The sequence below is a fragment of the Pygocentrus nattereri genome, chromosome 5, assembly GCF_015220715.1.
Source record: "Pygocentrus nattereri isolate fPygNat1 chromosome 5, fPygNat1.pri, whole genome shotgun sequence".
Classification (NCBI taxonomy): domain Eukaryota; kingdom Metazoa; phylum Chordata; class Actinopteri; order Characiformes; family Serrasalmidae; genus Pygocentrus; species Pygocentrus nattereri.
In genome coordinates this window covers 46,981,909-47,007,766 of record NC_051215.1, presented here as the reverse complement: position 1 = coordinate 47,007,766, position 25,858 = coordinate 46,981,909, and the positions used below count along the sequence as shown (strand labels likewise).

The window sequence follows — 25,858 nt, the reverse complement described above, 5'->3', positions numbered from 1 at the left end:
ATTTTGCAACAATGGGCCTTACAGGGTTAAACACAATCCTGTAACAAAACACACTTTCACTGTAGTTTGGGTTAATGCAGATCAATTTGCCTAAAAACCAGGAACTTTACACACAGCTATTGTAAGACTCATTCAACATGTTTCAAATCCTACACAACCCCAATAATTCCCATCATATCCTGCCAAAAGGTCACCCTCTCCTAAAACAAACAAACAAAAATACTGAATGTGCATCACGGCACAAACACGGAAGGCCTGCGTGATTTTAGAAAGCATGTCCAGGATGGGAGATGAGAGTGTTTACGGATTTGCTGCCCAGACTGAAGCCCACCATCCCCACCTACAGAAGAACAGACCCTATAGTGACCGATCTGTTGGTTAGCATTAGCATACTGGTGCAGTCAAAGGTTGGTACACATTTCAAATTTATTTTCTACTTCTGTCGTTGGAGAAAACGACTTGCACAGTAATATCGTAATACACGCAATACACAAAGTCCATCCTTTGAAAAAAAACCATCCTTTTATTAAAAACAGTATTGCTAAGTTACATGTTCAATCCATGAAAGAAAGGTGCAATGTTTAAGAGCCAAGGCAGAGAGATGAACTATTTATCACCAGAATGATCAGATTTTAGTCTTGCATATAAACTGTATGACAACTGACAATACATGACACATGAACGATTTGTTTTCTTGTTTTGTTTTTAATTAAAAGATATAAACTGTAAATGCATTTTAATTAAAAATAAAACTGATTGCATATGCATTCACCCACAACAGCCCCAGAAAAACAATTATTCCCAATCATAAAATATAAAAAAGGGAAAACAAAAAGACAACCAAGAGGAAAAAAAATAATTAAAGTTAACAAATATTCTCTGGTATATATAGTTAAATGTGCTTTTATTTTTTCTTTATCTAAATATCAAGCTAGAATCAAAATCTGAGCTCTGCTTCAAATTTGCCTGTAATAGATGCAATTTTGTCATTTTAAGATATTACTTAAAAAGTCTTTTGCTTCCCTCATAATCAAGCGTCCACAGGTTTATGAATCTTGCAGACAAGAGTCTGATGTCTCTTCCTGTGGATAATTCCTGCTTAAAAGCCATTATTGTTTTCAATTGGTCAGATAACTGTAGTGTCTCACATAGGAGGAAAATGTTGGGGAGCGGAAGGTAAAAATCATACGTTTGGGGGAAAACTCCCAAAGCAAGCCAAGGTACAAAAAAAAAAAAAAAAAGAAAGAAAAAAAAGCAACTTAACTCCTAGTGCTAGAGCATCCCATTCAGCAAATATCTACATCAGAAAATCACTGTGCATTTTGAATATGCAGTCTAAGGCGCGAGCGCTGAGCTCGTCGCGTAAAAAAAACCAAACGCATCCTCAATATTCCATCATTCACTCCCAACACAAAACAGGCACTGGGGACAGAGGCTGAACACAGGCCAAAACCTCTGACTCCTAAACCTAAGCACGTCTCCCATGTACTCTTCAGAATCACAGACTCACGCTCATACACACAAGCCAAGTGGACCGATCAGCGAGCGAGGCACTCAAGAGTAAGCAGGGTGGATTTGTTAGACGCCGTCATATTTACACAAACATCTATATTCAGACAACAGGGAACAACAGCGAGCAAGAACTGGTCCAAGAGCTTAGCTCAGAGTGGCAGCGCAGCTGTAGGATCAGCGATTGCACTGTTCATGCTCCTCGTACTCACCCTGATCCACTGATCCAAACAGAGTGCTCCCACCACTCTGAGGTGCTTTATGAGTATAGCACCAGCTCTGATATTAACCCTGCCTAAGAAGGAATCCAAGGATTGGGATACAAGTGGTCATTTCCCAAATAACTCACTTGGACTGGATGAACTAATCCAAGAGACATTTCTTTGCAACGCCACCTTTAAGGGCACTCAATGCAGGGAAACAAAGACTGCAGTACATGTTTCTCTTCCTACAGTCAAGCATAACCCCATGAGCTCTCTCTCTCGAGCTCTCTCTCTATCGAATTCACATCTCTCATCACATTACTAAAGAGTCAACGAATTACCACAACGACAAATGGGCTGCAAAAGCGGAATAAGGGATGTAGTGGTATCTGCTCGGAGGGCTGTGAGAGGGTGGTTAAATTACAAAATGGCCCATATTCCCTTCCGAACACTTCTATGAGACATGACTGAAATATTGTATATACAAATGACGTTTTTCATATTATAACTCACAAGATAGTGGTGCAATTTGGCATAAATGATAATCACTGTCCATCGCAAAGCAAAAAGAAAGCCATTGTAAGCCTCGATCATTCTTACAGCTACAAAAACTTGAAGAAACAAAAGGGAGGGATTGAGAGAGTTTTGAAAAGTATCAGTATAAAGTTCTACAATGAGGTCATTAGTGTTTAAAGATTAAAAAAAAAAATAATGACACAGTGGTGGTAAGAATACTTACTGTACTGTGTTAACCTTAACCATTGTATAGAGTCAATAAATGAGGTCAAACATCACTGTAGTGGAAGGAAAAAGAAGTAAACCAATTGATCTCAACCATAAGAGGAACAACAAACATTGCATACTACGTAGTTTCACAAGAATAAAACAAAGATGAGGACATAAATGAACGGTAGAAATCCATTCCAGCTCTTCAGTGTTTTCGGTTGTTCTTGGGTTTCTTACTTAACATATTCTTTCCAAGGGAAGAAAAACAGAATAAAAAAATTAAAATAAAAAAAAGGTTTGTATGGACTGAATGTACCAGAAGATGAAAAAAAGATTAAACATAGTGTTTTGCCTCCTCAAGTAGTGGCCATCATCAGTCTTTTGGATCTTAGAGAGAGAATGTCAGTGAGAGAGAGGGAGGGAGAGAGAGAGGGAGGGGGAGTGAAGGGATAATGAATAATGACGGAGGAAGAGATTCTTTGCGTTATTGATTAGTGGCTGTGGTCCCTTCATGATGTGATCAGATCAGAGGCTCAGCAGGGACAGTAGGCAGGAAGAGGGCGCTCGCCACGAGTAATGCACACTATCAGTTTTTCTGTGTAGAGAAACAAGACAAGAAAGAAATAAATACAGATTCTGATCTTTTGACACCAAGGGATAGACAACTCAAAAGTGTGAAATTCTGCCTTTAACACCATTTAATCCATTTTGGAGGTCCTTCAGTTCAGCCTTCAAATTTAACGTTTTATATGAAATGAAAACTTCAAATAATTAGTGTTATTTAAAATGTATTTTATTTGATTTTATTAATCATTTATTATTTTGGCTAGACTAAGAGGCCTGCTGAAAGGGGTGGAAGTCCCAGGGAATGTAAACATTTTTAATGTTACACTGCATGACACTAAAATCGAATGATCTAATAAACATCCAGTTTGGTGGCTTAAAAATGTAAAAATCACTTATCACAGCTCTCTGAGAACTGTGTGGACAGTCTGTGGCTCCTCCAACATCACTGAAGCAGAATTAAACAGTGAGTGAAGAGAAATTAGTAAAATAGGCTTTTCATATGCAAGTCATGTTGTGTTATCCCACTGAGCCCATGGCAGGAAATCACATCAGCCTTGTGATTGGTGAAGACCCTGCCTATGTATCCACTATTCAAGACTGGGATGTTGCCAAATAACATTTGCCATTTATTAGGCATTGGAAAGTTATTCACAGGACATTTTGTACACGAATATTGTGTGTCCACAAGTGCAAAAGAATCTACTTATCTACATTTTATTTATTATTCCCTGGGCTTTAAGTCAACAAATATTTCCAAATAATTATAAAAATCCAATTGCATTATTTTTGCATTCCTCCAATTTGTTACTATTTATCTTACTGACACTCATTATGTTCTATTCCTACAAACTAGTATCCATATTTATGTACTTTCTGCGCAGACCTATTATTAGCAGTAATATTAAGTACTAGGATAAGTACTAGAGGTTAGAAAACCACCCCGATTCTATCCATGAGCAGAAAGTGCAAAAAAATTATTATTAAAATGTTAGTGACTTGTCAATCCCTTTACGACACTAACCACACACACACACACACACACACACACACAAAAAAAAAACTTCAATGATATTTAGTCACAAAACTTATGAAGGGCTTTGTGCATGTGCCATCATATGCACAAACCATCCCAGAGTTTTCAGGCCCACAATCAAGGGGGAGCGGATGTGTGATTATACATAAGCCATGTGGCCAAACTGGACACATGAACAGCACAGATATACAAAAACTACACTAAAACAATCACAGAACTATACTGCATTGACAACAAAATCATTAACAATAAAGTTACAGCAGCTGGGGTTAGGACCACACACACATTCACTGTGAGAGCCCATGCAGTGAAAGGAAGGAGGCAGTGGACACACATACCATGCTCGCTCATGCACTGAGTGGGGGGAGGGGGAGTGGCCTAACCGTCGTAAGAGTCCAGCAAGGGCATGGAGCCCCGCCTCTCCCCATACATCCCTCCCTGAGTGAGTATGTGAGAGAAAGAGAGAAAGGTGTTCACAAAGGTGAAAAGGGGTCACCAGAGTCGAGGAAATGTGAAAAAGAAGAGGAGAGAGAAGGTCAAGACGGTTAGTTGTAGTGAAACCGTTCATAAATCTACCTGCAATTACTGATAGAAGCAAGTTTAAAAAAAGGCGTAGTTAATGGAACATGCTGTGAGTCTGCTGTAGAAGTCTCAAAGTTTAAGGACATTTAAAGAAAATTCCACAAGGACATTTCTGTGTATGAGTGCGTGTGTGCACATTAACAAGTGTAAAGTGTCAAGATTTTTACCTGAGCTGCATCACTGTCTGCAGGCTCTAGAGTGTCATCCAAAGTGTTCCTCCTTCCTCTCTGGTCCAGTGTAGTGTAAGCATCTGGCAAACAACGAAAGAACAGAATTATTACTTGCAACCAGTTTTACATAAAAATGTAAATCCTATCAATTTATTTCAGCTGTCATCAAGAAGTAGGATATAAGTGTAAATGTGAATAAAATCACCTGATCCCATGTCATTTAGTGGAATCATGTTTCTATCTCTGTCCTTTCCTCCTGAGAGAGGAAAAAAAAAAAGTAAATGAAAAAAACAGCAGCATACATTCATAAAGTTAAACTGGAAAAAAGGGTAAAGAGCAAGCTATGAACTCAACTGAAAGCAGTATGGGCTGGTTAGTCTGGGAGTGAACGTCTTACCTCTGTCAATGAGTGGCAGGGTGCTGCTGTCCTCATAGCCACCATTGCTGCGAGTGTTACTGGGGGGATTGACACTAACCACAAAATCAGATTTCTTCCAGCCATCTTTCTCCAGCGTGCGCCGAAGCTCCTTAAAGCCCCACACGATCTGTAGCACCAGACCGGCACCACGCACCTCCCGATCCGAGCGATTACTGTGGGACAGACAGACACACAAAGAACAAAAAAGGTTAACTTGTACACATGTACACGATAAGCGCAAGTATACTGAGCTCAAAACAAGCACAAATTCTGATACAGACACACACTGACCCGTCCTTGTTGATAAGCACGAGTCGCTCAATGCCCTGTGAGCTGCGGAGGGTTTTGGCAGCATCCAGACTGGAGCCTACTACCTCAGCCAGAGTGCTCAGCACTGACACCACAGTTTCCTCAGAGAGAGCACGCACTGGCTGGCTCTGTCCACCACCCGGAAGGTTCGCCACCAGGTTTGGCACAGCATGTTTACCTGCAGGAGAGAAAGAATTATTCTATGAAAACTATTTAGAAACAATTGCACAAGCCTTAAAAACAATTTTTAAAGCAGAATGAATGCTTTCGAAATACATAAGGTGCAGATATTGATAAAAAAACAAAAACAAAAAAAAACTGCATCTTCTATGCTGTAGCAATGCTCTTGAAGGCTCCCACTTCCACAGTTTGACAAAGTTTGCCAAAGGCATCTTTGATAGGCAATGCCACCAGAAGCCTTCCCTTCCCCCAAACTCATCTCTCTCACAAGACAGTGCGAAAGAACACTACCAGAAATAGCCTGCTTGGTTAAATGAACTGTGAAGACTGTTATTCAGCACAGCAGTAAAATGAAAAAACCCTAGTGTGTTTAACCTTTACCACAGAGTCCCATGTAACCCAAGGCTACATATTACAGAAGTTGCTTAAACACTTTAAAATACGATTAAATATGCACACATTTCCAACATCCCTCATACAGCACAGTTGTCACAGAGTGCTTTCTTTTTATGCATACACAGAGCACACACCTAGCAGTTCACGGTTGCGAGGGTCAATAGCCAGGTTTCGAAGTGCCCCAGACATAGCTCTGACCACACGGTCATTCCCATGAGCTAGCAGCTCAGTCATCATGGGCAACCCTTTCTCCTGTCTCATGACCGCCCGTATGTAGCGTCCATACTGAGAGAGAGAGAGAGAGAGAGAGAGAGAGAGAGAGAGAGAGAGAGTCAAATACAGCAATAACAGATAGAAGTGGCTATAATTAAAGTGCTTCACAGCAGCAGAATGGCAGTCAGCAGAGAATACTTACAGTCCAGCGGCCCGCACACAGGTTCTGTATGGCTCCTGCAGATGCTTCCAGAACACAGGGATTCTTACTCTCCTTCAGCAGGGAAGTGTACACGCGAACCACCTCAGGCTGGAATAGCAACTCATAACCTACAAACCAGAACAGAGTGATGAATCACCCATTTGACTTTCCTGTATTGCCCTTGCCATTCAGCTGCACAGTAAAATTTATGTTGATACTGCCATGACATGTTTTTTTTGTTTTTGTCCATTTTCATCAATTCTTAACTTTGCAAAGTACACATTTAATTAGATCATAAAAAAGTGTTCATTAATGCCACTATATAACACCTCCATACCTTTGGCTGGTGTGGTCCTCTTTGGAATGTCAATCGTGTCTGAAGTTCCATCATCATCTTTCCTCCCTGAAATGACAGAACAAGTACCTTTTACCTACCCCTTATTTTAAACAAATTACAGAAAAGTCTAATGCACAAAATAAAATGAAAAAAGTGATAAACATACTAACTGTGCCAAACAATCACCACATGCTAGTGTGACTGCTCTAGCTGAGAAAACTAAAACTAGAGTCCAGCTGTGAAGTGTGCTGTTATACACCCTGGTGCCCCCTTGAGGTCAGAATGAAGATTACAGGCAATATTTGAAAAATAACAGATGGTGAATGTTGGTGAGTAAGACTGCTCCTTAGGAAAGCAAGTCAAGGTCCTAAAATGGATTTGAAATGAGAAGCAAGAGCAGGGGAGCATTTCATCTAATTTCAAAATTCCCCATTTAAAATTACATTAGCTAAGCCAAAGCAAAACATAACCAAACCAATAACAGAAGTCAACAGAAAAATGTTTGACTGTATATTAGTGATGATATGCAGGCAATGCTCACAAAAGGACAGGCTTACCTTTGGAAAACCACTCGTCTGTTTTGGGACCGAAAGAAGAAAGCAGGATTGGAAGAGAAAAACAACATGGCAGGAGCAGAAAGACAGGGAAGAGAGTATTTCAGTAAAAGAAAATAGAGCAACAGTGCCCAAGCCACCAAAAGCAACAAGCTTGCATTCCTAAACTTACACAAGAATAAAAAACAAACAAAATAAAAAAAAAAAAAAAAAAAAAAAAACTAAATGCCAAGATTCACATTCTCATGCAGCAAGGTTTAAATTGACTACACTGCATCACAATAACAATGGAGTATGAAAAAAAATGTAATCCACATGAAGTAATGAAGGTCATTTTATAGTAAGAGTTGAGTTTCAATACACACACACACACACACACACACACACACACACACACACACACACACACCTACCTTTGCCCTTGCGGGAACTGAAGCAGCCAGTCTTCTGATTGGCAGGGGTGGGGCCCTGGTTGACAGGTGTGGTCTCCTGGTAGCGCTCACAGCCTGGCACCTCCCGATGCACCTGATAGGACAAATTCCTCAACAGACAAACGCTGTTCTCTATCAGCTAGAGAGGGAGAGATGAAAAGACATCAGATGAAAAAGTTCCTGAAGACTCATTTTGGACAAATACTACAAGCTCCTCACTATTCAAGGGTATGTTTATTGCAAGAAAATGGAATTATATTATTTCTAACTGATATTACCTTGTTGTCCACATCTTTACAGTTAATCTGGGATTGGACAATGTACATGAGCGAATCAACCAGGCCGGAGCATTCTCTCAGCTTCCTTCTGGCCTCACTCCTCTCAGAGCTCACATTCCTGCAGAGATCAGGCAGCATGCATTAAAAGGCAGAAGGCAAAGACAGTGCCCCAAATGACCTAGAGCTGTTATAACAGTACGTCTGGCTTTGAATGTAATTTTTGCAACTTTGATAAGAGAAAAGTCAAGCAAAACAAGGCTACGTGTGATTTTAAAAACGTGATTTTTTTTTTAAATATAAAAGAACTACACCATAACGGCTCCTGAAAACACACCTCAGATGTGCACAACTCTTGCATGCTAGCAATGCCAAACAACCCAACCAAACCAAAAGGTACATATTGACTCAAATTTATCAAAATTAATATTGGCATGCAAAAAAGCACTGCTTTTAACGAAGACCCTGAAACAAATAGAATAAAAAAATACAAATACAAAAGTGCAAATACAAAGACAGAGACAGAGCACCGACACAAAGATAGCGAGTGGGAGGGAGTGACTCTCTTTTAGCTCCCTGTAGATGTAATCAGGGGGAAAACATTTGAGTGAACAGAGAGCTTTCTAAAGGCAAACAGGAGTGAAGGAGCATCTCAAAGAGAAGCACTCAAGAGAAATAAGTGGATTTAGAGATCACATTTCTCTCCTTTGTCCCTTCACAGTCCTATTACAGAGGAGTTTCACACACATAGCTCTCACAGTACAACAACCATTTCCCTTTTAACTTCCCCTCTTTCTTGCTCACAAGAAAGTCGCTTCCTCTCACATGTGTATGCGCACACATACACGCACATGATCTTGTACAGATAACCCTTTACCAACAAAACTCTACATCTTTAAAAAAAAAAAAATAGTTCTTGCGCTCTCCACCTTTCCAATGTCTGTTGAATCTTGCATGAACAGACTCACCCCTCTACTGACAAGCCCCATCCAATTTCACCATGTCCCTAAAGGCCCTTTTCACATAGTCATATAATAACAGTGGTAATGCAAGTCACTCAAAATAATGTGAGGATTTACATCCATGGAAGTCAGTCATGACGAAACTGAGCACGAGGAAATGACAGAGGTCACTTTCACAGGTGAGTGACTTACAACATTGGTACAGTGAACTAAAAAGAGTGAAAACGAACAAAGAGATTGAGAGAAATTGTAGTTCAGAAATCAACATGTTTGTTTAAGAGGCTCAAACATTACCAATGAAGGTATGCCAATTACATTTCACATTTTGAGTGTAAAAGCACAGAGTACCTCAAGCAGCCAGCAGTGTTGGTAAGAGCCGTTTCCCACTCAAGGTGTCTAGGCTTGCAGCTCTCGTCTCCTGCTTCATTCCCTCTCTCCCAGCCTGAGTGTGGCACCATCACTTCATCAGACAGCGCGTGTAGCGCATGGTCCACAATCTCCATCTTCACAGAGTCATGAGATGATAGGTTCCACAGTGTGCCTGGATGAGGGAAAGGGACCCATCATTAACATTTGTGAGACTAACTATGAGCTTTGTTACCCTCAGGTGTGAGCACGTGTTTCTGTGTGTACCTGTGATTGTATCTGTGAGGTCCTGATCTCTGGTCTTTCTCAACAGCCTAACAAGTGCAGGGATTCCGTCACAGTTCTTAATGGCAATCTTGTTGTCAGGGTCTCGTCCATATGAAATGTTCTTCAGTGCTCCACAGGCTGCATGATGCACCTCCTTCTTTGGATTGTCCAACATGGATACCAGAGCAGGAATGCCCTTGAGACGCCTTACTTCTGACTTTACCTAGATGTAGAAAGACAGAGTGTGTGAGCAAGGTGGTTAGGGACAAAAGAGCTTAATTTAGTCTTTTTCTTTTTTGAGCTGATGTGGATGCGTACCTTATCATTTTTGAAGGTGAGATGTTGGAGGTAAGCAGCAGCATTGCTCTTGACCGGGTCCAGACGATAGTTGAGCATGGCAATGACCTCAGGCAATTCAGGCTGCCTCCATGATGTTGGGGCAGGGCCTTTCCGCAGGGTGCTGTCGAGTGATGCCATGCTGCCCCTTTCTCCCTGAGCCAGAGGAGCTCCTCCCCCCCAGTAATACATATCCCCCGCTCCACTCATATCCCCATCCAGAGTGCCCTCATAAGACCTGTGCACGCCCACACGCAAAAATAAGTTAAAGCAAATGAAACAGTGGTAGAGGTGCTAAAGGAAACATCCTCTAGCATGGATCGAACAAAAATATCTTTTCATTCCAAACAAACTTTTTTTTTTTTTAAACAAAACTTTATTGCTCATTGACAAAGTATCTCTCAAGCAAGACTTTACATGTATAAGCATTAAATGATCATTCAGAAATGTAAGACAGGATTATTAAAATATGTGGCCAAGGAACACTGGTCTATACCCCATCACACACACACACACACACACACACACACACACACACACACACACACTCGGACTCACCCCGTCCTTCGTGGCGGTGGGGCATGGTGTGCTAGCCGGGGCATGGTGCTGTAGTGCATAGGCGGGCCCATGCCATAATCAGGGTCATCGTATCCCAAACTCCTCTGGTCATCTTCCAGGCCGTATGGCTCGGGGACAAAGCGCTGCAGGCCAGAGATTTCTAGAGCGCTGCCCATGCGTCCCACCTGTGGCTGGGCTGCATAAGGGTCTAGTTGGGGTCTGCTGTGGACACGATAACCGGAGTCCAGTGTGCGGTATCCATCCACAGGTCTGGAGGGAAACAAACAAGAGGTTAAAAGATAGACATTTTTATCGTTTAATAAAAAAATAAATAAATAAATAAATAAAAATAAATCACGCACACAAACACACTTGCATATCATGCAACCAGACAAAACAAAAACACACACCTGTAGCGATCATCCATGCGTGCCCCTCGGTTGAGACTGGCATAGGTTTCTGAGGGCGGAGCACTACGGTAGTCATCATATCCCCCAGGTGGTCCGTAGTGGTAGTTACGAGGGACAGTGGCAGTTGGGTAGTCCATATGTGCAGCTGGTGGCCTGTATAGACGGTCTATTGGTGCATTATAACCACTCATTCCAGTGACTGAACCAGTGCCATCTAGAGAGAGCGTGTCAGACACCGAGGGAATAACTGTACGAGTGGTGGTGGTCTTCGTGACTTTCTTGACCTGATACAAAAGAAATAATAAATGACTGCTCAAATCACCTCAAGCCAAAACTTTGACATTAAATAATAAACACCCAGAAAAAGAGGACAAAACGACGGCAATTTCTAGATTCCCCACTTACTAAATGACTAAAGCTGTGTTAAAGTTGTAGAACACCAGGAAGACACTAAACCTGACTTTACAAGTGCTTACTGTAGTTTCTGTGCGGCGTGTGGTACCATCCTCACTAGTTTCAACAGAAATGACTGGTGACGTCTCCCGGGGGTCCTCCTCTACAGTGACAGTCTCAACAACATGACCTGGGTCCAACATCCTGTACTGTATGAGGCACATGCAAGCGCACACACACACAAACAAAAGAACAATAGTGAGCAACAGCCATTTGCTTTAAAATATTTCCTGTCTTACAAACACCATCTGGCCACAAAACACCAAATCAGAGAGGGGACTCATACATACACACATGCCTACCTGTGTCCCGTTGATATATCCTTCGTTTAGTTTGAGTCTCTCTAATTCCGCATCACCAGGGATACGCCCGTTCTATAGACAAAGAGGGAGACAGATGTCGTATAAAAAAGGTCTAGAACTCATTTTCTCGTGTGAGAAAATGACAGTTGAAACCCATCTTCATTGGGAGGCACGACCAATGAGTGAAATTTGGCTTATGGAGGCAAAAAAAATGCACAGACATGCAGGATAATGGTAGGGGCGTCACAGTGGCCAGCGATCAGCCGGCTGAACTATTCCAAACTCTCAGAGTAACAGCAGGTTTCTGCAGGACGCTGACAAAACGTCATGACGTCAGCTACACATACACACATTCACACAGACACATTAGATGGGGGAGCACAACTGAAACCTTACAATCACATCTGCTTCTGTAATTTCAATGTATGAAGTGTATATGATGCTATAGTTAAAAAAATGGAATGGAAATAAAATGGAATGACTGAAAAAGGGTTTGCAATGACAAAGAAGGGGAGGACAATGGCTTCCCGGAAGAGTTTACTCATACAACCATGCAGTGGTATGCAGCACACACACACACACACACACACACACACACACACACACACACACACACACACACACAACTCCATAAGGGATCCAGGCAGGGAAAGAGCACAGTACTCATTCCATCCCTCAGAGGGAGCCTTTGAGTCAGGTAGCGGGTCTAGGCGAGCTCCAGGCTTGTAAGAACCTGTCAGGCCCAGAGCTCGCTCGGCATCTTCATATGCGTACAGCTATGTCAAAAGACGTAGAAGATAAGGCTGATGGTGGCATTCCAGACCAATGAACTACACGTACACTCTGTCTGTACAAAAGGGCCAGAGCACAATGCACAAAGCTGGTGTGTGTGTGTTATAGTGAGAAACTATATTATGAGGACACATAACAAAAAAGCCGTATACCACAGCCAAATGTTTAGCCTTCACACAGACACGTGATCATAAAGCAAATGAATCCAACCAAATGACCAGTGGGTCGTCATAAAAGTGAGTGGCAAGTGTCATTTCAGGCTGAGCAAAGACAGACGAGCAGATTATAACTGTAAAACGTCTGCTTAACGTTGAGCAACTTTCGGCAGGGGTCAAAGCTCCTTTTCAGTGCGAGCAGACGATACTGACTGAACCAGTTTCTCATTTCTTCTCTGGCTTCTATCTCAGAGCCATCAGGGCTTTCAGGGGTTTTCAGGCTGGCCATACTGGCCTCCTTTAACAAAGAGCGATTTGCCCGAACACGCTGCAACTGCAAAGTGGTATCAGCTTTATCTTCTACTGAGGGTACACCACAATTTAAAATCAAGTGAATGATTTAACAGTCAAAAACTGCATAGGAATGACTACTAACACCTAAAATGCCTTAAAGATCACTTGCTCAAAAGCCTTCTCAGTCTTATTCTGAAGAACAACATCTCCGTCAAGGCACTCAATTTTTTACTGCTGTCAACCCACCAATCTGTACCCTGTGCTACCTGAGTTTAAGGTGTCCATGCTGACAAAAGGTGAATGCTTTGACTCAAGACTACAAGCCTAAAATGTGTGTATTCACTTGCATATTACTGCTGTCAGATCAAACCCTCCTCTCAAAAATGTAACCTTACAGGAGAAAAAAAATTCTGAATGTAAATTAAGGTTTCAACCATATTAGTTTGTCCATTTGTCATTAACTTTTGATACCATGTTAACGGCAGCTGGTATTTTAAAATTATGAAAATGGAAAAAAAAAAAAAAACAAAAAAAAAAACCTTAATGACAAAAGCAAAAGATACAAGGTTGGTTACAAGGCACAACTGATGCAATGAAACATAAGGAGCAATAGTTGTGAATCCCTTAGTGTCCAATAGAGATTTTTGCAAAATGAAGTGTGAACACGAACGCAGAAGACAGAAAATCTTACGTCTCATCTCTCTGACTGCAATAAACATCTTGTTCTACTAGCATCGTGGTCATAGAAAATAGGAAAGAAGTCTATCTACTCAGTCACACTAACTGTTGGCAGAAGCATTCTGAAATAAAATGAGATGCAAAGAAACATTTACAGGCCACACAAGCAGCTCCTGACGCCTGTCTGCCCTACTAACTGCAGACCTTTACATCTTTATTACTGACAGACTGAAGGACATGCAGGCCAAGCTCTCCTTTATACAAGATGGTAAAAAAGGAACAATTAAAGTATTATTAATTCAGGAATTCTATTCACCACCCCTTTGTCAACATTTGTGCCACTGACTGCATTCCCTCTAATCAGCAACAGTGTTTACTTACAACGGAGCAGAATCACACTTTGCAAGGTATCATCTCCTTAGCAAAAAGTAAAAACTTGACGGACCAAACTTAAAACACACATTTACATATATCCATGCCAATTCATAAATGTAGCCATGCTTTCACAAGTTTGCGATGCCCAATTTAAAAAGCAAGAATTGGGCCAAGGCAGCATCTTAAGTGAGCCAATTCCATCCCGTTCAGATGTTCAGACATGAACCACCTCCCCCTCCCCTCCCCAATTCACTTAAGACATACAAGGCATGCTTTCACGAATACCAACAACACAACAAACAATGAAGTGTACAATGGTGGTAGAGGCGATGCAATGGCAGCATGCATGATGTCAGACAAAGCTGATTCCAGATTTGTGATCCAATGTTTTTCCTGGCAGAGGGTCATGATGCAGACGCAGCATTAAATGGTGATGTGAAAGGCTTAATGCAAGATGAACGAGAAAGCTTTGTGGTTGACGATGGCAAACGGGGAAGAGGATGCAAACGATGCAAATAAGACGGAGAAAAAAAATGTTACAAGATGAAAGAAACGTATGAGTCATGCACTGAAAGGGGATGATGTAAGCCATACAATGACAGGATGATGTGGTCACCATGGATGATGACAGAAGGCAAATACACAGGGCAGGGAGGACGGCGTAGACTCATGAGGAGGATGAGAATGGGGTGGGACGGCACAATGACGTTTGACCCCTGCGGTCACAAGAATTGTTGGAGGAGGTGTTACCTGCAGGGTGGGGAGTGGGCGGGGCAGAGTGCCCGAGGGCCCTACACTCCTCCTCTCCTCCTCCAGAGCTCGAGTCAGACGCTCAAACTGCATCTCCTGCTCACGCACGGAGGCCAAGAGAGATGCGGCATTCTCACACTGCTCCATACACACTGAGAGAGAAGAGAAAGCATTACACTACTGAATACACATAGAAAGAAGGAGAGGGAGAACAACAGAAATCCATCCATGCTCAGTGTTTAGGACAAGAACACAGATGTATATACGCCTTCATGAAAAACGAGAGAGAGAGAGAAAAAAAAAGGAGACTTGAAGGAAAGACATTCAAAAACAGGGCACCACATTACAGACAACTAGGATAATAGGTACACAAGTATATTGCCAGTTACAGGTACCTATTTTTCTTCAATGCATTATTAATGGAGAACTCAAACAAGATCGTTCCTCATGGGTTCTATAAATAGGAAAAATGGTTCTGTATAGAACCACGAACACTCAAAGAACCCTTTGTATGATTATAGGTTTCTGTGCATCATAAAATGGCTCTTCTGATTTTTCTGTTACAAGCTTGACATTATAAAAAAAGCGGAACCCTTTTGGTGCAATACAGAACCCTCTATACAAAGGTTCTACATAGAGCATCTTCTACAATCTGAACTTTCACAGTGCCTCGAAACCTTTTCCAGTGTTCATGGTTCAATACGGAATAATAAATCACGTCACAAAAAGCTTCTCAGCATATCGTGGATATCATCTATGTCAAGAACACTGACTAAAGGCTCATTACAGTGAGAGCATAGTCCTGTTTCACTGCGGTGTGCAAACACCTGAAGTTTTTTCAGGTGTTATACTACTGATCCTTTTCGTCTGATCAAACTTCTCAAACCCAAAAAAAGCATCATGTCTGCAAAAATGACTTGAAGTGATATTTTTCCTTCACTACCCAAACCTAATTAAAGAAAGTATTTCATGAAATTAAAGAAAAAGCAGCTTGATGTACATAAACAATATTCAAGTTAACATATTGACTCACACACACACACACACACTGAAGACTGTTTACAAAGCATCTGTACATCTTTAAGGCACAGGGACCAAACAGCCTGTTTAATTCCAACGGAATAAAGAAAGGTTAATTGTTCTGGTACATAAATCCACCCAAAAGTGACAGGTGGACCTCAGGGGGAAAAATAAATGCATAATATGGGCCTTTTATAGGCATAGCTGCTACTTGGCTGTACAGCTTAGTTAGCAACTTGGTGCAACGTTCATCTTCTTTTAACTTCTTAACGCAAGAGTAAGATCAGTTACAGTCTCTATTGTGTCCTAAAACAACTGCAAGACAGCTGATTTAAAATAATACAAGTCTTATGGTTAAATGGTCATGCTGCTGTGAGTCTAGGTTATGCTTTTGGGAATCCAAGCACAAAGAAATCAGATAATAAAGGTGGGTAAACAAAATTATAATGATAAGAAAACAGATCCCAAACTCTGAATAAAAAAAAACAAAAAAAAAAAAAAAAAAAGAGAGAGAGAGAGAGAGAGAGAGAGAGAGAGAGAGAGAGAGAGAGAGAGAGAGAGAGAGAGAGAGAGGCACTGACAAAGCTTTCCAGATAAGAGTGATAACACTGCCAGCAAAAGGAACACACATGGACACAGCACCATCGACAGGAAACCAAACTGGTTTCTGAGAGGATGATTAACATGTGTTGGGGAAAGACAGAGAGAGCCATCATGTACAGGCAAGCATAATGAGCTCAGACAAAATAGAAAAGCAGCCAAGGTTGTCTCATATCACAGAAGTACACATATAAAATATGTGTTCACTGTTCGCCAGGCTCCATTTGCTGGCCAGTACAGCAATCCACTCACAACAGGAGGAGGTCGCCATGGCCTTGCTGATAGTCCCGATTTCACCTGGTAACTACTGGTTAGATACCCCCTCAGCATTATTCTTGAAGGAGTCCGACATGCAGCATTGTGTTAAAAACCACACCGCACCAATCTGACTGCTGAACTCATTAGCCTGCTTCACAGCATACTTTCACTTTCAACTGTTCTCTTCAGGCTTTTGCAAGTTATAGGCGCCAATCAACCAAGCTCTCTCAGCTAACCCGTCTAAGAGCTGACGTCACTGTAATCCAGGAGTTGATCAGTGAGAATCAAGCATTCACCTATGCCTTGCGTCAGTTTTTGAGAAGTGCTCACACACTGCTGCAGTTTTGCTTTGTAGCTATACTATATTTAAAACTGCTCCCTTTCTTAAAGATTTAGCCAATGATTTGACCAAATTATGACAAAAGACGACGAGCAGCAAGCAAGCTTACAACTTGTGGCAGTCTTAAGGCTGAAACGCATGACTTTTTGTGTAATTATGGTGAAAATATTTCAGCTAGTGAAAGAAAAGTCTGGGAATGATTATTAATCATTATTTATATTTAGGCTCCCAAAGTGGAAAGTGAGCCAATACATTTGTCGCGTGCACCGAAGCTAAGAAACTTGAAAAGCAGTTTAAAGAGGAATCCTATTAGAAGAAATCACCTTGACGAAAACTGCTGATGGGAGCCAAAGAAGATGATCACTATGAAAGTGCGATAGGGCAGACGAGTTTCCACTCATCTCCCCCCATTGAATGCTCCAATTCAATCTAATCTGCACATCAACAAACTTCACATTATTTTGGCTAAAAATTGGCTCCAGGAATAAAATACACACTTCTTTAATTAATTTCTCAAACTTCTTTATACTTTTTCCTTCTGGTGCCTGCTTTCATGCATTTTACCATAAAGCATTTCATCAAAGCCCATTTCATGACCTACAAGACAGGCGTATTATATCAAAGACTAGTGGGGTTCGAGAATTCAGATACCACCCAGCCTTAATGAACCTCATAATATACCAGCAGCCAAACAAAACTGCTAGTGGTATGGGTGTGCCCAGCTTGAAATACAGGGTCGCAAAGCAACCATTTCATCCACATGTTCTACCACATTGGCTGCACTCTGAACCCTGCACTGTAAGTACGGTTATTCGGTGGCATTTTGATGCTACACTTCTTAACATGAGAAGACGAGTTTATAAATAAATGACTATGCTGATCTGCAGTTGCTCATTAACACCAGTTAGCTGAAAGGAGTAGGGAGCTGCTGGGTGTGAACAGCAGGTGAGAAGAAGCTGCTATCCTGTGGTGCTCTATTCTGGGTGTAAAACCCTACATAGCAAAGCTTCCAAAGCCAGAGAACAAAACTTCAGGCACAGATTAAAATTCAGATCAAAAATTTTAAATTCAGAAATAAGAAATGCATGATGAGCTATAATGAAGTTAACATGTGTATTAACATTTAATACAAATGTCATCTTTTTAATAAATGTAATAAAAAAATATAGGAACAGCAAGCTTGTATTTCATGTATTTACCGGACTAAAAATAAGGTTACAGTGAGTATTACAGTATTCTCTAGCACCAAAAAAGAAATTCACCAGTGCATTGGTGCCACATGAAACCTGGTAACTAGATGGTCCTTTAAAAACTTACAACCAATACAAATGTATTCACTAATGGTACATCAGGACCATGGCCAACAGACTGTACAGTGCAATATATATCTCTTATAGCAAGTCATTCCAAAGGCAGATCCTGAAGCAAATGATGTTTAAAATAAATAAATAAATAATAATAAAAATGAAATAAAATAAAATATAAAAAAATAAAAACAGAACATGCCATTTCACATTATTATATCCGGACTAAAGCCTTGGTACCAGCAAAAGGTGAGAATGACACGGTTTCCTTTCAATACGACAAAGAAATACATCACAGAGATTTTACCAGTACAAAGCTGTTAGACAGTAACCGTAAGTAACAAAGATGAAATGATAATTTCTTAACAAATGATGTAGAAAAGCAGGGGTACTAAGCAGTGATGTGCTCAAGTGGTGCGGTGTCAATTGCTGGGTTTCAAATAACAAACTGTCCAAACCTAACAGTGGAGGAAAAATGAACTGCCAAGTGTTACAGACCAAGCGATTAACAGACCCATAATAAAGTTAACAGCTGTAAGAGAGGTATAATAAAAGCTTAAAGTAGCAAAACTGCAGTAACTATGCTGAATGGAATATGTAAAATATCTGCTTCTGTCTAGTAAATTCATCCCAAATTCATAAATGTCAGAATTCTGCATTTTTTTTTAAAGACCACCGACACCTGGAGGAAAAGATCCTGAGTAGCGAACTTGAGAATGTCAGGAAAACGAGAACAGGGATACGTTAAGCTATCCTGGAACAGACAACAACTTGGGGGAAAAAACCAACAGAAAACACACAGTGGCAACATAGAAGTACAGAAACTTTACCCAGAATAGGCAAGAATCGTTAAAAGTAATTCAACAGTAAAGCAAACAGTATTTAATCTATGGGATGGCGACTTTTCACTTTGGAATGGTTAATTATGTTTTGGGAGGCTTTCGGAAACACCTGTGAATTTTAGTGTTTGGAGCCCGGGGCCCCTCCATGGTCATGAAGCTACTCAGAGCGCTGATCTAGGATCCTTTATTGTGAGGAAAGACTTAGAAAATAAAAGAGGAATCTGATCCTAGCTCAGCAGTGCTACTTGGAGAAGCTTTGGGAACACAGGCCCTGATCTTGGACCACAAAACTGCACTCGCCCAGACGAAACCAGCGAGCAGGGTGAAAGAATCCTCAAAACAAACAGTAGCTTCTAAAACGAGAGTGAACTCAAAACGGAAGCTCATTCCTGCCAAGGACAAGGCTACACTGCTAAAACAGCACAGCTCCCTACACTCCACGAGAGCGAGTGCTGCACCCTGAAAGACTGCCGAAACAGAGAGAGGGAGAAAGAGAGGAAAGAAGAAAAAACAGTGGGGGAAAGAGAGATAGATAGAGAGACAGTGAGATGGGCGGGGGGTGGGGGGTTTGCAGCTGTCCATCTGGTGGCGAGGAGAACAATGGTAAATGTGTGTCCAAGAGTGTGTGTGTGTGTGTGTGTGTGTGTGTGTGTGTCGAGGGTGGGGTGGGGGCGCTGTCCTTGAAAACACAGACACAGCAGTCAGCTTCATCGACTTCTAAAACTGTTTTCCACTCTTCCACAGCATACCTTCCACAGAGCAAACACACTCTCGCAGAAAATCATGCCGGAGTGTGCATGCGCGCACAAATTCCAGTTGGTGCTGTGGCGTGTCTGATCCTGTCTCAGCCTCAAAATACCTAAAATGCCCTCTTCCTTTTCCAAAATACACCCCTCATATTCTTTTCACTCCATATTCATTTCCTATGTCTGCTCTCAGTCTCACAGTGTCTGATTCAAAGTGTGAAAGCAATGACTCATCGGTTCAGTCAAACGGGGGTGAGTTTCAGTGATGCACACCTTTTCCTGTAACACACTCGCTTGCACCTGTGAACGCCAAGCTACTAATGAACACACACCTGCAATCACAACTGCACACACAGAACAGCTGCACCGCCTACTGTTTCAATCTCAGCAATAAGTTGCAAGTTACTTTTTTATATCGTTCATCCGTTCATCGTTTCACACAATGTGCATAAATACAGATGTGGATTCAGAGGAAAGTACAGCAGGTACATAACCACAAGTAGTGAACAGCAGTTCTTCTGTGGACAAATTTCAGTTTTTTCAGCAAGCCAAAAAAAACTCAATGTATTTTTACCATAGGGGTGCAGTATCTAAACCACACAAGCACCCAACATACACAGACTACCATAGGGGTGCCGTATCTGAAAACTCACAAGCACCCAGCAAACACACGCCGCCTAATACCCTATTCTTATCTTCAAAGAGCATCCCTTCAAAGCACACTTTGAATACAGATACTCTGTAGTTATGATATAGCCCTTTCTGAGTGCATCGCTTCAGTTTTATTTTTGGCAACAGCACCAAGAGTTCCAAAAGTCTTCTCCAGAGAAGAAAAAAAAAAGCCACCCCTCTAAATAGGCCTGACCCAGAACAGAATGAAACTTTATGTAGGCCTTTTTTCCTTGGGAAAACAACCAAGCAACTCAAGACTGCCATCTCAAACACAACGGTATAGCCAAAATTAGGTCAAACAGGTAAGCTACCTTCTCTGGGATTTACCACCTCACTCCAACAGACTGCATTCCTGACATAGTGCTGTGAATTTTGACACAAAGACAAAAACCCCTGACATATATGCCTGTCTATTCTATACTTGGATGCAACACAGCACTAGTGATCAAACTAAAAATGACAATTTCTCATGGAGTTTCATTAATAAAGCCAGTTAAAGTCACTTAAAAGAACGTCTTACAACGAACATTATTTATAATGGACTATCTCACTCTTTGTCTAATTGGATTTTGCAGAATATCTGTACTGTGTGTGTATATACTTAGAAATAATAATAATAATAATAATAATAATAATACAATCAGCCAAGATGCGTTTAGGGCTTAAATTCTGCTTCTTTGGTTAAACACTGGATCTACAGGACTAACATAGCAAACAAGTAACGACAGCCTCTCTCACACACACACACACACACACACACACACACACACACAAGTAACGACAGCCTCTCTCTCACACACACACACACACACATATATATGCTAACTGACTACATTTTGAGTAAGAATTTTTCCTCAACCATTAACCATTCTTCCATTCTTCTAAGTTTTTAACCATTTATTCTCATCATCACTAAAACTAAAAGTTATAGCTATACAAAGTAGTCTTAAAGAAAAGTTCAGTGATATGGAGGCAACTCAGACAGATGCCATCATACTAAATCTCAGTTATGACTGATAGAGCGGCACAGATACAGGAAGGCAGCATCGGCCCTAAGCCACATTAGGCCAAACTAATTCAATTTGCATGGACGCTTAATCGTGTGTGTCTGCTAATGGGATAGGAGAGGTATTAGAACGCTAAGCCACTTAACATTCAAACTCTAAACACCTACTGCAAACACACACAGAAGATCCAGACGATACCCAGATCAGGCCACGACAACGGCTGATAAAGATGCAGCTTTAACCTACAGCCACACGCAAGATCTTGAGTGATGAAGTGTGTACAAGTGGCGCTTACCGCATACCACTGAGCACAGCTGTACAGGCCAGTCAACGGGGATGCTCATGTACAGCATGGAGTGCATTTCTGAGACAACAGCTGTTCACTCCTAGGCCGAATTTGTGGATTAGGGAAGAAAAAAATTAGGTGATTGAACACTTTAAACAGAGAGTCAGATGGTTCTGTTCACCACGAGGACATGTACATAGCCTATATGTTTATATTTTGATACTGACTCACCATGACAGTGATCGTTTATACACACATTTTACTGATGTACTTGACAGACGAGGAGCATTACATCCACGTCACAAAGATCCAGAAAATAGCAGCGTCCCTTTTGTTATTATTCCATTTTGCACACTATAGTCATGGCAGATTTATAAAATTAAAATAATACCAGTCTACGAGCCACAAGATACATGGCCTTAATGGGGCAGTCACAACAAAATGAAACACTTTTCAAAGTAAACTGACCAAAACTGGACGGACAAAATAGAGGCCCAACTAAACACTGCACGCACGCAGCAGCACAAATGCGGCAAAAGATGTCCAAAAAAATGCAGCGGCAAGGTGCAAAGAAAGGAATCAAGTCCAGAAAGAAAAAATAAATAGCCATATTCACACAATAACAAAAAGCACCTGTCAGATGCTTTCAGTCCCCGTGGCAATGTAAGATTGATCAAAGTTACACTGCAGTTAAACCTACAATTGACGGTAGAGGTCAACACTAGGATGTAGAGGGGAACAAAATGACCCCACCAACCATTCATACACAGAGTATGCTCATGACAGTGTTATTGTAAAACTGGACAATTCATCAGGGTCCCCATCCCTGCTGACTCAGGTTAAAACTGAATGTGAAAAGCCAATCCCTCCATTTTGGCCTGACTCCAAACTAACGCCTCTGTGAACTTTGAGACCACACATACTTCCAGCACTCCTACAAACGAAACCAATGTCACAGACACATGAGAGGTTGAGTAATTCTGACATACCAGAAGTCGGGATAGTCATGATTTTTTTAGAGGTTTCTGTACAACACAAAACGGTGCTATGTGGCCACATTAAACATGTTTAATACACATCTATCAATGTTTGACTATTCTCCTATAAAGTACTTGAGATGGAAAAAACAAACTAATTGAATCGATGAGTGAAACGATGTAAGATAGCATTTTAAATAATTAATTAGTACCATTTAGAGCACCAACGTTTAAAAAGGTTGACCAAATCAGTCACTATCCTAAATGATTTTCTGAAACTTTTTTTTTTCTATGATTTTGGAAGAAAAACTACTTTTCAGTTCTCCAGTGAGGGATATGTAGATGAAGCTGAAGATAAAACGGGGGGTGGGTGGGGTCGAAATTACAATATCCGAGTACTTGAATATATTTTCTTGATACACGATATGCAACACATGACCAATTGGAACAGACGAAAGAATAAGCAGCGCCAATTATAAAATTACTGCAAAAAAATAAGAATATAAGGGTTTTTATTCAATGTTTAGGCCTAACACTGCACTAAATCCAATTAAGCTGGACAAATTACGCTCTGCCAGGACACATGCAGTTGGGTCAGCGTTTTCAGTACTAAAGACACCCATGATGTGCTTAAAAAACGTGTTCACCCCTTGACGAAGTGAAGTGTTTCACCACTTCAGGGACAAAGCCTTTTTAACACTGAATTCTAACAGAGGGAGAAACCATTTTAACCCATGATATTTCTACTACACAACTACTTTTCTGAAGTATCGACGCAGTCTGTGGCGACCGCCAGCAGAGACGTGCACTTTAAAACTGCTCAACCCCCTTCCGTGTTTGACGGACACACCCTTGTAACAGTAAACCCGGTCATTATACAGTTTCAGAAAAAATGAAAAAATGATAGCTTACGTTTAAAGAAGGGGGAAAAGAGCCTTCTTCACTAAGCCCAGTTTCCACACAACTGTCATACTTCAACTCCATTCAGCACAAGTGTGCGCTTGAGATGTGTTGAACTGTTGTAAAGTAGACTGTTGGGAAAACATGGCGTGTGTTAACATGCCCTTCCCTCTCTCAGCTTCTGCAGGTCAAGGTAGACACGCCCGCAGGGTAGTCCAGAAAAAAAACCAAACCTTTTTGCCTTTTAAGTCGAGAAAACTGGGCTTACAGCACACACATCATCTCCAGTGACTCATGCTAAATATATCAGCCAAGTCAGGCGAACCATAAAATCGGTCAGCTTGTAGTCAGTGGCCACTCCATTATGCTGACTTGCTGCTTTACATCTTATTGTGTGTAAATGCAAGAAAAAGCAAGCTACAAAGAGAGAGAGAGAGAGAAAAACGTGAACCACGCCTGTCCCTTCCCCCACGTACACTTTCACACACACACCCATTCACCTACTCAGACCTACTCAACAGGTTCTCACACACACATACAGACACACTTCAAAACAGCCCAACTACCTGTCTAGTTCAAAAGACACACACACACTTACACAATGTGCCTAATTTTCGCCGTCTTAATAAACAATACACTCATAAAACCTGCAAAATAATGGATAAATACAGAAAACAAAACAATTAAAAACTCTGAATACAACTGATAACATCAAAGCCAACTGTAACAAAATCAACATTTAAGACGCGCATGCCTGTACCACTCACAGCACGATAAAAACTGTAATAAACCAAATCAGACACTAACCCAAGGGATTTAGTTTAATAAATAAAACGCTCTTCTCCAAGCACAGGTGATCCTGACCTGGGGCCTTGACCTCACTGCTGTAACCCAAGTTAGATGGGTTTGGTGATGAACTTCGTCACAGGATTCCCCTCAAACTGCTTAATTCACAGCACACTCCCGTTCACACAACGTTACAACTCGCAATTTAAAGCACGGCCCAACACGTCCAGATAACTTGACAGCACACATTTAAAAAGCGCAGCCCACAAACGTGGTTTTAAATTAGGACCCGATCAAATAATGCCGAGCATCGATGCTAACTGGCTAAACAAAATCACCACCACTGTTTTCAACAACTTGGCTACAATAACTCGGCGTATCGGTTAGAGAGGGATATTACAAAGTTATACAAGCGGAGACAAACACACAAACAACTTATTATCGCATAAACGCCACGTTTCGCCAGCGTTTAAAGTGTTATTCGGGAATTTCACGAAATAACCAGAAAAGCGTCTCGACTGCGTTTGCCTCACGACTCTGCGCTGTAACTCACACAAAACAGACGCAGTCGGCCAACTACGTTAAGCTGGGGGTATAAAAATCGGGGTCTTTCCACCAAACTTGAGCATTTCCCAACCAAAAAATAACTTTGTCATCTTCGCTGACAAATGTGAGTCGTGGCTACCGCTAACAAACCAGCTAAGCTAACTGAACCAGCCAGCTAGCACGCTAACGGCTAAACTGTTAGCTACATAGCTAACATTTAGCCAGCGGACTTCCAAGTTTCCCGAACTAATAAAACCAAGCGAGACGCCAGTAAAACGCGTACGTTTTAAGAAGAACATTTTTTTGTACAACCAACGTGCGACTTAATAAAAACAACGGCAGTTTTGAAAGTCTACCTTTGTGTTTTTGTGCAAGTCCGATGGTGCGGTTGCGGTCCCGGCCTATCGAAACAGGCTCCAGATACTCTGATTTTTTTTTCCAAGCGCTGGGAAGTAACCGTAATCCCAAACTGGGCTAAATTTGGGCGTTTTAGCCCGCACTGCCACGAAAACCTATCTGCGCTGTTAGGTTTTCACTTTAAGTTAACTCTGCTGCACCCATTCAAACAAACGAAGGAAAGGGAAGTCCCGAAGGCCGAAATGGATTTATAAAATGTTGCAGTCCTTTCATAAAAAGCCCACCTAGCTATCTATCTTCCTCCTCCTCCTCGCCGCGTTCACTCCTCTTTCCTCGTTCCCCAGTTTTGCCCCTGACCCTCCTACTGCCCCTCCCCTGCGCAGCCGGAGCGATGCAGGGTGGGGATGGGAGGGG

At 41.4% G+C, this 25,858-nt stretch overlaps 1 protein-coding gene across 8 annotated transcripts; it reads right to left on the bottom strand.

The window, feature by feature from the left end:
• Window positions 1–499: 499 nt before the first annotated feature.
• Window positions 500–25,858, bottom strand: ctnnd1 (catenin (cadherin-associated protein), delta 1). 8 transcript variants are annotated; one of them, XM_017710159.2, is made up of 21 exons: window positions 25,729–25,858; window positions 14,804–14,955; window positions 11,760–11,831; window positions 11,481–11,606; window positions 11,005–11,288; window positions 10,595–10,864; window positions 10,019–10,274; window positions 9,701–9,923; window positions 9,416–9,608; window positions 8,109–8,226; window positions 7,813–7,969; window positions 7,403–7,420; window positions 6,846–6,911; window positions 6,509–6,636; window positions 6,228–6,378; window positions 5,500–5,695; window positions 5,188–5,381; window positions 4,996–5,046; window positions 4,788–4,870; window positions 4,422–4,476; window positions 500–3,033 (listed from the first exon to the last, which is right to left on the bottom strand). In XM_017710159.2, the coding sequence occupies exons 2-21, from the start codon at window positions 14,948–14,950 to the stop codon at window positions 2,972–2,974; spliced, it is 2,850 nt and encodes a 949-aa protein (XP_017565648.1). In that variant the 5' UTR covers window positions 14,951–14,955; window positions 25,729–25,858; the 3' UTR covers window positions 500–2,971. The 8 variants fall into 8 exon arrangements, with proteins under 8 accessions (XP_017565648.1, XP_017565650.1, XP_017565646.1 ...); XM_017710161.2 differs by having other exon boundaries at window positions 4,377–4,476; window positions 25,444–25,781; XM_017710157.2 differs by having other exon boundaries at window positions 25,444–25,781.

What these genes read in the sequence shown, in the direction of transcription:
- ctnnd1 (XM_017710159.2), bottom strand. Translation starts at nt 14,950, where the DNA reads ATGGAGCAGTGTGAGAATGCCGCATCTCTCTTGGCCTCCGTGCGTGAG. An exon ending in GAGGACCACACCAGCCAAAG is followed by an intron (nt 6,637 to 6,845) that starts GTATGGAGGTGT and finishes TCTGGTTTGTAG; the next exon opens with GTTATGAGTTGCTATTCCAG. An exon ending in ACTAAATGACATGGGATCAG is followed by an intron (nt 4,871 to 4,995) that starts GTGATTTTATTC and finishes GTTGTTTGCCAG; the next exon opens with ATGCTTACACTACACTGGAC.